The sequence below is a fragment of the Sinocyclocheilus rhinocerous genome, unplaced genomic scaffold (genome assembly GCF_001515625.1).
Source record: "Sinocyclocheilus rhinocerous isolate Xijiao unplaced genomic scaffold, SAMN03320098_v1.1 scaffold1193, whole genome shotgun sequence".
Classification (NCBI taxonomy): Eukaryota; Metazoa; Chordata; class Actinopteri; order Cypriniformes; family Cyprinidae; genus Sinocyclocheilus; species Sinocyclocheilus rhinocerous.
The window spans coordinates 278516-292823 of NW_015642181.1; the positions used below are offsets into that span (position 1 = coordinate 278516).

The following is a 14308-nucleotide window of genomic DNA, read 5'->3' on the forward strand; positions in this document are numbered from 1 at the left end:
TTTTTAGCAACGTCATATGACCCCTTTAAGAGCTTCGAGAATATTCGTTTCCCTCTAATTTGCTCGGAAATGTGCCTGAATGAAACAATGGAAGTGGGGGTTTTCACAGGTTTCTTTAGTGGTAATGTGACGTAGGCTACTTAATATTGTATTGTCTTGATGTCTGAGGAAGTTATCTGAGGAAAAAAGCCCTTTCTGAATTGTGAAAAACGCAACCCATTACTTTAAATTGTAGACATACCATGTAAACATGATTCAAATAAAATAAAGCTAGCTAAAAAAAAATTAAATCTTATTAAACTGAACACCAAGCTTTTGTCAAAAATAAAGCCTTATCTTCGACACACAAATATAACGTGTACTTTATCTTTGATTACAAACAAACAAAGAAACAAAAATTAATAAACAAAGCCAACCACCTAATAAATAATATGTGTCAGTACTGGGTCAATAGTATGTAACAAGCATTACTTTTATTTGCAACTATACTACAGCGAGAATAAAAGTTACGTCTTCTTTCTTTGCGTGAACATTTGGGCGGTGTTATGCAAATCTTCCCACATCGTGACGTAGACATGTGGGGGCATGTTAGAACGAGCCGTTTTAGGTAGGCGTGGTTGACTCTTAACTTTTATAAAGAATATCTCTTTGGATTTGAGACTTTAGTCTTTGTAACTTTACAGATCTTCTTTATGCAGCAAGGGCTTGTAACACTCCAAAGAGAAAGGAAAAATTTAAATCGCATCATATGACCCCTTTAAGAAAAATTATGACATGCAAAATATAACATCTATAAACCAGCAAGTATATTCCAACCAAATTGCAGCCACAGTGCTAAGAGCATACTGGCTGGCTGTGAGCTACTCTACATACAGCAAATCAACTGGGCTTGGTGTTAAGAAGACCAGGTCTACCCTGAAAGACCTCGGTCACCCCAGTAATAAATTGTTCTCTGTCTGTCAAACAGTAACAACACATTAAGCCAAAGTCTGCTGGATTACTGAACAGCTTCTACATGCAGGCAATAAAGCTGCAGAGCAACCACTCTAAGGGTCACTATGGGCACTCACACATAGGGAAAACCTAGTGTGATGTAGATCTAATTCATCATTTGGATAATTTATTTTTTGAACAACTATCCCCACTGACTCAACAGTTTCTGTTCCAGAAAAGCAGAGAAAAGTGTTCAAGACATACCAGATTAGTGAGTGCCAGAGGCAGAAACACCAAAACAAAAGGACAGTCTGCTTAATATTACTCATCTCATAGAAAACATGGACAATTACACTAAAAGCATATGTTTCTATTTGGATTGTTGGAGTTTTGATAGATCCGAACTGCATTTCACATACAGTAGTATAACCACACATTTGGATAGATGCTATGTGTTTTTCCTCAAGAATCAGATCGCAGGTGAAGAGAATATGAAAAATTAATTACTCCTAATGCGCTTTCCCTGCCCGGGTTCCGTGTGCCCTTGTGTCTGCCACATTGCATTGTGTTAATTAGTGGAGTTGCACAAGAGAGACGGCTATGGCAGTTCTGAACTGCTCTGCTCCTAATTAAAAAATATTTTTAAGACCAGAGGAGTGACACAACCTCTCCAGTCTCTTCCACTGCCAATAATTCATGATTAACTCTGAATACTTAATCAACAGTGAGCGCATTTGTCATTCCTCCACAAAAATTACTCTCAGGGAAAGTTATGGCTCAAGTTTGCGACTGCATTCAAAAATACAAATTGGCGCAAACACAGGCCCACTCAACCCCACTAATAACCATTTGCCACTAAAATGATGCTAGATCGAGGGCTCAGTGAAGCTCTGCCAATTCAGCCCACAAGTCCACAGAGAGAAATAATGGCGTAACTGACTATGTTACTATATAACCCGCCCATAAACAAAGTGCACTGCAATCTTTATTTAGGCCTACTTGAAATGTAGATCAAGTCAATAAGAGTAAGTCATCTTTTTATTTATTTATTTTTACTTATCTCATTGCTATATTATTATTTTACAGTCAGTTTGATAGGAAATCACTTTTTTGGGCCAAACTGTGCAGCCCTACAAACAAACAAAGCAAACCTGGAGCTTTTTTAAAATCACAATCACAAATTTAATCAGAAACATGTTCAAGTCATCTTTCTAAGTCATCATAACTGAATGAAATATATCAAGTAAAAAATAAAAATAACAATACCATTTAGGGATGCACAATATATTAATACCACATCAGCTTTCATTCGATATTAGAGTGTTTTTCCCCCTATTTTTTACATTTAGATTATCAACGCCATCTAACATTATCATTAGTCATCTAATATTCACTTAAAGTTCATCTTCAAACATTAATAAATTAACACTGATAAATGATAACTGATAAATGTCATATTTAAATCTCATGATACAATTGTTTAATTGTAATGGAAGAGCTCTAGTTTTGATTTGCGTTTCAGTTGCTTTTTTGAAAAGTGTATTTGGTGAGGAAATTATGCCACCCCTCTGCCTCCAACGTATCTGGTTGGAGGTCAGCAGGTTTACAAAACAGAATTACCTTTTCACTGGTGAAAGCGCATGGAAAAGGGCCCATTGGGTGCTAGCATTTCGGTCGAAAAAGTTGATGGAACAACCATTTCAAGGTTGAAAGCCCGAACAAATCCACCACTGGTTGGAGGTCAGCAGGTTTACAAAACAGAATTACCTTTTCACTGGTGAAAGCGCATGGAAAAGGGCCAGATTGGGTGCTGGCATGTCGGTCGAAAAAGTTGATGGAACAACCATTTCAAGGTTGAAAGCCCGAACAAATCCACCAACAAGACATTCAAACACAGTGGTGTGGGTGTCACTCACCTCTGTGCTCCCTGAGTCAATTGCTTTGTCCACATACAGCAGCGACTGTCCCTCACCGCGGCATACGCCCTCCGACCAGGCTGCACAGCGCAGGTGAGCGCAACACTGGCCTGCAGGTGCAACAGAATAATAAACACCATCAACCATTGAAAGACGCAAAAAGTGTTGCTAGAGTAGGGTTACCTACCAGTGGGGTCGAATAAAGACGCAACGTTAATATCATGGGGAAGGCCAATTTGGCCCAGTTCATCCCAGAACTTCTGGCCAGGCTCCTCAGCAGCAGGGTCTGTACTACCAGGAGCAGAGGTTGAGTGCAGGCCGCTGTCTGGAGAGCTGACCCTGAGGAAAGAAGCAAACGCACACATTAGGTTTAATCTGTAAAGACACTGAAAGAGTCACAAAAGAATATTTGAAGGTGACAGCAATGTTGCCCTCTCCTCTGTGAGATTACAATCATTTGGCAATTTATTTCTGGATGTCAGCATCTCAGTCATGTTTCAAAAAGGCCTACGGTGCAACTACAACACTCATGAAGCCCTGTCTGCAACGGCGAGGTATGGGGTTATCATACTTGGCTGCAACACAAGGACTGGCTGTTTAGAAGCAAAGTATGAAAGAGAGAGAAAGAGAGAGGACGAAAGAGAGCCGGAAAGGGGGTGGGGGACTGGAATGACTCGCTGCTTGGATGTGGCGCTGAGAGAGTGAGCTACAGAGACTCATAGAAGCAGAAAAAAAGGAATTAACATTTAAAAAGGGAGCTGGTTTGAAGAGGGCCAGCCAGAAGTGGGTTGCAGCGGGGACAGGATGAAAGACTACTGTATGCGATCCCTCTTCTGTCCGGAACATCTGCATAAATATAAATATACCGTTTGGTGTGCAACTTCCTCTTTAAAAAGACTTGTATCAAAGGAGGAGTGACATTAGGGTTATTGTAAGGAACTCCATGATTTTGTTTTCAATTCTGAAACAATTCCATTAACGTCTTTGGTTTGTGACTCTTTTGATTTGTGAGTTTTGGACTTTTAGTTTTCCAACATTTCATAAGAAAGGAATACACTTACAGGAGTCATTCGCAAATTGGTCTATATCCTATTGAGGATCCGAAAATTTTAAGGCATCGTAGGTACAGACCTTTCCAAACATCAGGAAGCAAATATAAGTCTTAAAAGTTTCAAGGCAGCATCACATGCATCCTTTACTGATAGGACAATCCAAGAATGCATTTTGAAATTGATCCAAGACAGCCAGAAAGAAACACTGATTAAAATATTTTATTCAATACTAAAATGCATTGATAAAATATGTGCAATGTGCTAAAAATTACTGCTTTACCCAATGTCTGATTATGCTGCATATTTTTACTCTTAGAAGTATGCCTAAGGTTATTAGCTTAGCAACATGCTAATGTCAAACTGCACTGCAATCAATTTTAGCGGAGTATAATGCACGCTTCACGTGAGGAGCTATATTTGTGAGTAAAGACCATTCTTAGGTTATTTTTGAATTAGGATACAGATTTACACTGCACTGTCAGACTCCAACCAACGTCAGCAGACACATTCTTCCGGTTTTATCAGTGTGTTACCCCTCTACTCTGTCCCCCTCCACCTCCTTCCACTTCTTCTCAAACTGCGGATGACTTTATCAGCTTTTTCACCGATAAGGTGGCAACCATCAGCAGTCAGTTCTCTGCACCCCTTACCCAAAGCCAACCTACACACATTCCACTCTTCTCTTCCTTCTCTCCCCTCATGGAGAATGAGGTCTCCAAAGTTCTCTGTGCCAGCCATCCTACATCCTGTCCCTTAGACCTGATCCACTCCCACCTACTACAGCAGATCTCACCAACATTGCTATCCGTGCTGACTCACATCATCAATGTATGTATGTAAACAGGCTCTGGTAACCCCACTGCTCAAAAAACATAACTAAATCCAACAGACCAGTCTTTCTTCCTTTTCTGTCAAAAACTCTTGAAAGAGTTATGTTTAATCAGCTTTCAAATTCTAGATTTTGACATTCGCTTTCAGGGCTGCCGCTAAAACTGCACCTCCCTTTCACAATTGACTCCTACAAGCGTATGCTCCATCCTGCCAACTACGGTCTCTGAACGAGTGACACCTTGTTGTTCCTTCACACTGAGACACAAAGTCACTCTCAAAAACCTTCACCCTCTCTGCTCCTCTCTGGTGGAAAGAGCTGCCAACCTCCATCCAAACTGCTGAGACCATCACAACTTTCAAAAACAAGCTAAAGACGCACCTCTTCTGCAACCACAAACCACCCCACACCCTTAAACTAATGCACTCGCACACGCACTCACACTCGCACTCACACGCACACGCACACGCACACACACACACATGCACACACACATGCACACACGCACGCGCACACACACACAAGCAAGCTTGCTTCCTAACCTAGCTGTCTAATAAACCTGACATTGTATATTTCAAATTTATTATTGGCACTGTGACAAACTGCTTTTGTTCCTCTGTTGTATTGCAAGTCACTTTGAATAAAAGTGTCTGCTAAATACATAAATGTAAAAGTAGCCCTGTTGACAATGGTTGGTGCTTATTTTAGTTTGTTTGGTCTGAGAATTGATGTACTATAATCTGGTGACTGTCGGCAAGGCAGTTCACTAGGTTTAAGAACATTTACACTTAGAAAAATAAATGTCCATTTCACAGTGATATCTGGGCATATTCTTCAACGAAAGAGGCAGCATCACATGTATCCTCTGTGGATCAGACAATCTTAGGCCCTGTCCCAAATGGCACCCTAAACCCTCACGGTCTTCTTCTGAGTCCGCACTTTCGTGACGTAAAGCCGATTTGACTGCTGGGTAGAAGTCGGCTGCGTAGCTCGCAGGCTTGCGGGCTTAGCAGAAGTGCAGATCGAGGGCGCATAGCGGCCACAAAGGGGGCGCTCGTGAGCACCCTTCTGAAAGCTAAAATGACAAATGGGACACCCTACGGCAGGGGTCGGCAAGTAAGTTTGGCATTGGGCCAAAAAAGTTTTCGCCACTAGATGGCGGGCCATAACATAATCAAAGGATCATTTAAGAAATTAACTGATGAAAAATGCAACTAGAATTGCCTGTGACAGACTGTTACAGTGTCTTTTGTAACTGGTAGTGAGCTGTTACTCTGTGTTAAATCCTGCAGTAGGACAGTCATTAACAAAAAGCCGCACTAGGCCTATAACTTCCCGCTCATGTCCATTGCCGTCATCATAGCCTTCACATTCTTTCTGATTTGAGTGATCCTTCTCTATCAAGCTAGCTAAATATGTTTAACATGTGAATTCTTGACAAATGTGCAGTTATATTACGGGCTGTTGGCACGAATTGTTGCTCGTGATGGAGTGGCGGTGGAGCGCTCTTGGAGAGAGTGAAAAACACGATGCTCCGACTTTTAAAAAATCCGCTCCACGCTCCATTCAAAATCACACCGCTCCACTCCGCGCTCCGCTCACATACTCTGATTGTGAGTAACTGTTGCTGTCATGACAGATCTATTTCAGAACCAGCCGCTATCAAAATAATCTGGCTGCGGGCGCAGGCCCAAATTGGAACATTACATTTTGGGTTACACTTTATTTCAACAGTCCACTTTAGACATTCCACTAAGTTTCTATTACGTTACATTCTACTAAGTTGCAAAGTTACTCAAGTTAGTAGAATGTCTAAAGCAGACTACCAAAATAAAGTGTTACCAAATTTTCAAAAAGCAGAGTCTGTGTCAGTCATTTTTTTTATGTCTGCAATGTCTCATGGTACAAAACAAATTAACAGCAATGCTTTACATGTCTGCTCCACCTTAACAGTCTCCACCTTAAATGATATGCAATGGTCCTCATCCGCTCTTTTAAGCTGTTATTGTTTTCACTCCCCTGTCAATAACTGGCACAGTTCCAGCTCAGACCGACCAATCAGATGCTTCCAACACAACAATCCACTGCCTGTTGGTAGGCTGCCAGAGACTGCACAGAGAGCATTACGTCACTATTCCTCGGGGAGCTGTCTGATTGGTTGAGAAGAGCTGAGCAAATTAGGCACTCATCCAATGAGCCTGAGGGTGGCTGCAGACAGGAACTTTTGACAACAACAGGTCACGTGGAGCGCTGTAAAAGGCTGTCGGTGGACTTCTCCCTCATAGATTTCTCCTTTAACCCTCCATCTAGTAACTAATCATCAGGCAATTCTGGCACCAACTTAATTGACCCAAATTGAATTGTGGTTTCGGATTCATTAGCAACTCCCAGCGTATTTGGGTCAAAGCACTCCATTCCTCTCCATCAGAAACTACAATGGAAGAGAACACAACATTTAAGTTTTATGTGACCCAAAACTTAAATAATCAGATTCCATCCAGCAAAGCTTTTGTGTGTGTGTGTTAGTTACTATGTTAGTAATTTGGTCTTACTCTTTAACTCTTAAAAAAAAAAAAAAAAAAAAAACAAGTAATTAAGCCACTGTACTGCTAATATGAAAGAATGTTCAATATTCATTTGTTTTCCCATAAATCATTCATTAAGCCACTCGTGTCATTCTAAATCAATAACGTGCTTTTCTTAGGCTGCTCTTTTCCCATACAGTGAAAGTGAGTTTTAATAATTATATAATAATTATTTTAGCTTGATCGAAGAAAGTAATACAGGTCTGAAACAGGGTGAGCAAATGGGGTGAGTAAATAATTACACTTTTCATGTTTTCCTTCAAGTTTGCTTTTTAATTATTGTACATCAAAAATAAACATTCTGAACTTTCATTTTAAAGCAACACTTTTTTGTGTGTGAGCATTAATGTATTAAGAGTATTATGCTTAATGAATTTAAAAATCAATTTTAAGATTATGTGAAAAATTCAAACCTCACCATTACAAAGATGAACCTAGTTTGCGGACTCATTGTTTTTGATTACTATGAGTAATTACACTGGACATCCTAATGAGATGTTGCCTAGCACGGCACTCAGCATTATTTCAGCTCTGCGGGGGTCACTGGGGTCACTGCTTTTTAAACAAGGGGCTTTTAGTCCCCACAGCAAACAAAACCTGCAAACCCTTCTCAACTCTCACCTCTACACAACCTCATTACACATCACAGCTTAAAGCCACGTCAATCAAACACTTCAGAACTGCACCAAGCCACTTCCGCAATGAATACCACATCCTGTACTTTATCATTGTGCATGCCACTTATGTACAAAACAAACTGTAATTTAAATTTTTTTTTCTTTTTAACTGTTTTCACAACAGAATGGTACTAAATGCTAGGGGCGCTCCGATTGATCGGCTACCGATCGCTAGCGGCCGATAATCACTTTGGGAAGTTTGATCGGCGATCTCTATAAAGGCCGATCTCATAAACCGATCTCAAGCTGACGACGCGCCAGCATGCCGTGAGAGGTTTGGCATGACATGCAGCGGCATCTCTGTCAGGCGCAGGTAAAATAATTATAATGCTGAAGGTGAGGTACAATTCATATTTCTTTATTAAATAACTTAAAAACTTTCTGTGAGACGTAATTTCACAAACAGCGTGAGTGAATCGCCGCACGTTCTCTCTCTTTACCTTTCAAAATGCGCAAATTAAGTTGTAGTAACTCAATAAAATTGTCTTGTTAACTTTGGAAATTGGGTAGTGGATTTCTAGATCCCAGCATGCTTCGCATAGGACTGGATGAAGAGAGTAAATGTTGAAATTAAGTGTTATTTTATGTGTTTTATTTTAGTGAAGGGAAAGACCTATTAGTGTTTAATGCTGTTATGTTTAACATTTAAAAGAGTTTCTGTTATGTTGAAGTTTTTATGGTTGCCATTGTGCTGAAGAGACCACATGAAGGTATACCCTACATTGACTCTATTTGCAATGGCTGCGCTAATGCCAGTGACAAGTAACATCTTTCTTGTTCATTATACATGCTAAGTAAGTTAAATTTAGCGTGTGCTATGATAGCTGTGGATTTGAACTGAAAAAAGATCATATAAATTGGTTCCAGGCCGACAAATCCATTAGTTGGAGCAACTTAATTTTTTTGAGTAATTAAAGGCACAATATGTAATTTTCGCCGCTAGAGGGCGCATATTCAAAATAAACAAATAGACAAAGACGTAGTTTGATGACGCGTGTGGAATCATGGGAGTTGTTGTCTTCATCCCCACAGCCGAAGCAATTCGACGGGACTCGGGCAGAAATCATGTTCATGGATGAGCTAATGATTTATTAACGTAGTAGAATGAAGCAGGGTGAGGCTGAAAGCCGTCGAAGCGAAACGAGGCCGCTGAACGAGCGTGACACACGCTCCTTTCGGTCGTGCATATGTGGGAAAAAAAGCAGCGCTGTTTTATCATACTAGATACATTTAGTCCTTTAATTAAAAAATCGTACATATTGTGCCTTTAATTTAAAATATGTTTATGTTACAAATTAAGTTGTTCTAACTCAATGTAGTTTGTTGGTTGAACAATTTCATTAAAAGCTGTCATAACAAAAAAAAATGATGCAAACTCTTTTTAAGAGTGTACAGAAATCCGGCTTGTGCTGTGTGTAAGCTATTGTGCAGCAATTGCCCCATTGTAAAAATATTTGATATTATCAAATTGATATTATCAAATATTTAGGTGAGATAATTATATATTTTTGAAGAATGTCTAAAAAAATGCCCTTTCTTCATCCCTCAAATTAAAAAATCCCCTCCACAAGAGTCTCCTAAGAGGGGAATTCCCCCCATATTCAAAAATGAAATTCAGGCCCTGAATGAATGTCTGTAAAAATCCTGACTGGAGCATCACTATAAATAACTCTACACGATAAAAAGAAGGCTTCAAAAAGATCGGTATCGGTGATCGTATCTGCAGATATTGCTTCCTGTGATCAATGGTTGGTGATCGGCTCCAAAAATCCTGATTGGAACATCCTTAATAAATGAAAGATTCATATTTAACAGTTGAATTGAGTCCTAACCTGACATAAATTGATCACTCGTGGCCTGAGATGTTGGAGAAAAAAAAAAAAACAGTAGTGTGACGAAGTCAATGAATGTGCGTATTTTGCATCTTTATTGCAATCCTTTTTTTTTTCCCATTTCTTTTTTTAAAACATTTTTGGAGAACCAAACATCCATCCAAAGCACCTACACCAGACAACTGCAGTAACAACTCACTTTTTCAAGCCACTCCCACGATGCCCTGGGCTGCGGTTGTTGTCACTGTCATCAAAATCATTGTCGTCGTCATGGTAATCGTCGTCCTTCTCAGAGCTGGCACGGCGGTTCTGGATGTGCAGGGGAACGTAACCAGGCGTGGGTCCAAACAGTTTCAACTCACCCTGACCCAAGAGACTCTTTTCTCCACAGTAGCAGAAGGCACAGAGCTTTTCTCTGAGAGGGATAAGAGAAGAGATAAGAGAAATTACTTTTCAGACTTTCAACTATTCGATCAGAAACATAACCCAAGTAAACATTCTTAAGTGCACAAATGTAGATGTGAATGCCTGGCCAGTATTGCAAGTGCATGCTTCCATTTTGCATACTTAAAGTGCAATGATTAGAATGCAATGTGCAACTTGCAAAGTTATGAATTCCATTGACACATTTTGTATGGCAAAGAAAACTGAATTTGACCATTCATTGCCATAAGCTGTTGCATTCAAGTACTTGGGTAGTGTTTTGCCCCAAGTCATTAAGCAGTTCCGCATCCAATCCTCACTGTACTATTTGTGCAACAATCTGACTAGTAATGGGTTTTCAGCCCATGGCCCAGTGCCACAGACTGGGAGAACAAACTCTAAGAGGATTACGGAAGAGGATATAACATCCTTGGATGGCTCCGACAATGAAATCACACTACAAATCATTTAAATGACAAGACCTCCTAATCAACCTACAACTGCCATCTTTATTCAAACACTGGCTGAAAGCTAGGGCTGCATGAAACAGCATAATATTGTGATTTGGCTTAACGTGATAATGTGATTGCAAAGGCTGCAATTTAATTTGTTAATATGTTATATTAAATATATCTCACAGAGCCTTGGTTCAATTTGTGCTAGTAAACGAACAAGTGCAGCGCTTCACTCTAAAACACACAGCACATCGGACTAAATCGCAGCCTTTTGTGATTTGATAATTGTCTCAAGCCATACAGTGATTTAAATATTATTTTAATAGTGCAGCCCTATTTATTTATTTTTAGTTTACATTTTTGTGATATATATATAATTATTACCTTTTCACCAACTCACGCACCTCCCTATGGGAAACCCTGCTATGTAAAATTGTTTGTTTAAAGTCAATATTACATGAAAAACATCACATTTTTCTATAAGAACAGTTGTCAATTTATTAAACAGTATTTGAAGCTATTTTTGGATTTTGGCCCAGTAGGTACAGAATTTTCTTTTGTTGTATTGCTAACAAAACTATGCAATGAAAAATTACACAACTGCCTCATTCTCTAGTAAATTAATTACTGTCTGGATGCAAAAGTTCTCACAGTGGAGCCATGCATGTTCTTGAACAGATGTCACCCTGAGAAACAATTAGCATCCGAGCTGCATTGAAACTGCATCCCCAGTCTGAACAGTCATGATTTAAAAAAAAAAAAAAAATTTTTGTGTGTCTGTGTGTTTGTTTTCTGTTATTGGGCTTTTCAGCTTGGGTTTTTGTATTTACTTGTATTTGCTGACAATATTTTGCTCGTAAACATTGTGATTATGGGAAATCTTACTGAAATGTCATAACTGTCAGCGCATTCTCATTAGAGTTCATTTATTTTCTCAAACACTATTTATCTGTTCGTTTTGCGGCCCTTGAGTGCTGCTGTCAGTGGGAGATGTGATGCACATGCAGTACTGGCTGAAGGGGGGTCTCTCTCCTATCGCACATTTTGCAAATGGTGCTGCACATTAGCGAGTGCACAATCTGTGCTAATTGGGAATCCAAAAGAGAGCACTCTCTCGCCCCCTCCTTTTACTAATGACAGCAGCAGGGTTTCAGCGGTCCCCTCCCCCCGACTCCACTGCTTTCTCTCAGTGTGCAAATAAAGCACACTAGCTGCGGCCTTGTGTCTGTGTGTTTGTTTTCTGTTATTGGGCTTTTCAGCTTGGGTTTTTGTACTTGTATTTGCTGACAATATTTTGCTCGTAAACACTGTGATTATGGGAAATCTTACTGAAATGTCATAATTGTCAGCGCATTCTCATTAGAGTTCATTTATTTTCTCAAACACTATTTATCTGTTTGTTGTGCGGCCCATGTAAATGATCGCACTGGCACCTCCAAGTTAACTGTCATGCAGTGAGCGTGCTACTATTCAGCTTCCACACTCTGCACAAACACTTAAATAGTGCACACTTTTCTAGGTTAACGATAGAGCGAGCAGCCATGTAATGATGCTACTACTTACATGTTTCAGATGATAAGACACATTTGAGGTCGATGAACGAAACAAACGTTTGGATGTCTGATGTAATGTAATTACCACATAGACCAGCTGTTAATAATCTGTCCGTCATGGACAACGTTTTGCGGCCCTTGAGTGCTGCTGTCAGTGGGAGATGTGATGCACATGCAGTACTGGCTGAAGGGGGGTCTCTCTCCTCTCGCACATTTTGCAAATGGTGCTGCACATTAGCGAGTGCACAATCTGTGCTAATTGGGAATCCAAAAGAGAGCGCTCTCTCACCCCCTCCCTTTACTAATGACAGTAGCAGAGACCTCACCCAACTCCCTCGCTTTCACTCAGTGTACAAATAAAGCACACTAGCTGTGGCCATGCGTGTGTGTGTGTGCCGGGGTTTGCAACAGGATTCTGCTTCTTGGGATTTTCAACAATGATATGTGTATGTTTTAAACTGAATTGTAGGTTATTATGTCTGACACAACTGAAAACTAAGACATCCAGTGAGGAAGTGTGTGACCAATTAAGTCCATGATTCACACCAATCAAGTTCTACCCAGACTGATTAACAAATAACTTCCAATTCTATAAAATGAACAGCCTCAACAAGCAAATCCTTCACAAATTAGGCATCACATCTGTCTATCTCGTCACACATATAATTCACAAAATAAAACACAAACAGTACACTACCGGTCAAAAGTTTGGAATAATTAAGATTTATTAATGTCTCTAAAGATCATAAAGTCTCTTATCCTCACCAAGACTGAATTTATTTGATCAAAAATAGAATAAAACAATCTAGTGAAATAATTATGGCTGCCCTCGACTTAAGTTTTTTCTAGTCGACTAGTAGTCGCTAATTTTTAGCAATTAGTCAATTAATGGCAGGTTTATATTAATAAACCATATATAAAAATTTGCCTTTTATTGCCTATAACCCATCACCGCTCAAGCGCACACGCATAAAACTTGCCACAGCACACCGGCAGAAGTAATGATTATGAATGCGCCAGGGAAAAAAACAGCAAGACGACTGCCTTAATATTATAATAATGCATTGATAAACTAGTGTTTTCTGATTATTTATTTATTTATTTTTTGACATGCTCAAATTCACAGAGACCTAGATGGCAGAAAGCGCATCCTGTTTGCTTTCATTATTTTACAAAAGCACAACGTTTTGTTGTTATTGTGAGTGCACACAAATAAAAGTAAACCTTTTACAAATTTGAAAGACGTATTATTCTGTATGAGGAAATATGACCGAGTATTTTATGTTAAAGGGGTCATATGATGCGATTTCAATTTTTCCTTTCTCTTTGACGTGTTACAAGCTCTTGGTGCATAAAGAAGATCTGTAAAGTTGCAAAGACTAAAGTCTTATTGTGCCTTTTATGCTTACATGTTTAAATGGTATATATTAGGGGTGACCCCGAATAGTCGAAGAATTGATGCTTCGATAGGAGGAGCCTGATTCGACTACCAATCTCACAGTCGAATATTCGCGGGGTGTTATGATCATGCCATTTTGGCTATATGGGGGTGCTCAAATGTCTGATTTCACATAGAACTACCGGATTTCTCCCAATAAGTTAATTTACAGACTATTAAAATAATGCTGTAAATAAGAATCTGAAAAGAAAGACGCTTCAAATAAATATTTTAACGTGCGTGAATAAATCCAACCACCCCTATAGATTTAAGTTTAACTTTCCATAATCCGTGACCGACAGAGGAGCATCTTGGCGGTAGGGATTTAAATCTTTAACAAGACTCAAACTGGCACAGGCAGAGTGAAAGACTGGATTTTTTCGATCAGGTAGGGTACAAGTGATTTCAAAACATTTCAGCCATATTATTTATCTCGTATAAGATGCATTTGGTTGAGTCAAGCGCTTCATTGTAGTTCTACGGGTACTACGGTTTCAGCGCGCAGCACGAGCAGGACAAACAACAATGCAAAATATTAATAACTAAGACTGGGAAGACTGGGAACATAACATTATAATGAGAACACTATTATAATAAAACGCTGTGAATTTTTAG

General features: G+C 39.5%; 1 protein-coding gene across 1 annotated transcript in view; it reads right to left on the bottom strand.

The window, feature by feature from the left end:
* The window catches only part of LOC107755698 (histone-lysine N-methyltransferase 2C-like), a 170251-nt gene that overhangs the window by 90030 nt on the left and 65913 nt on the right, over positions 1–14308 (bottom strand). The window contains exons 4-6 of the mRNA XM_016572585.1: positions 10024–10273; positions 3037–3188; positions 2850–2959 (exon numbers count right to left, since the gene is read on the bottom strand). Of these exons, the coding sequence (XP_016428071.1) occupies positions 2850–2959; positions 3037–3188; positions 10024–10273 (512 nt within the window). The remainder of the gene's footprint in view (positions 1–2849; positions 2960–3036; positions 3189–10023; positions 10274–14308) is intronic.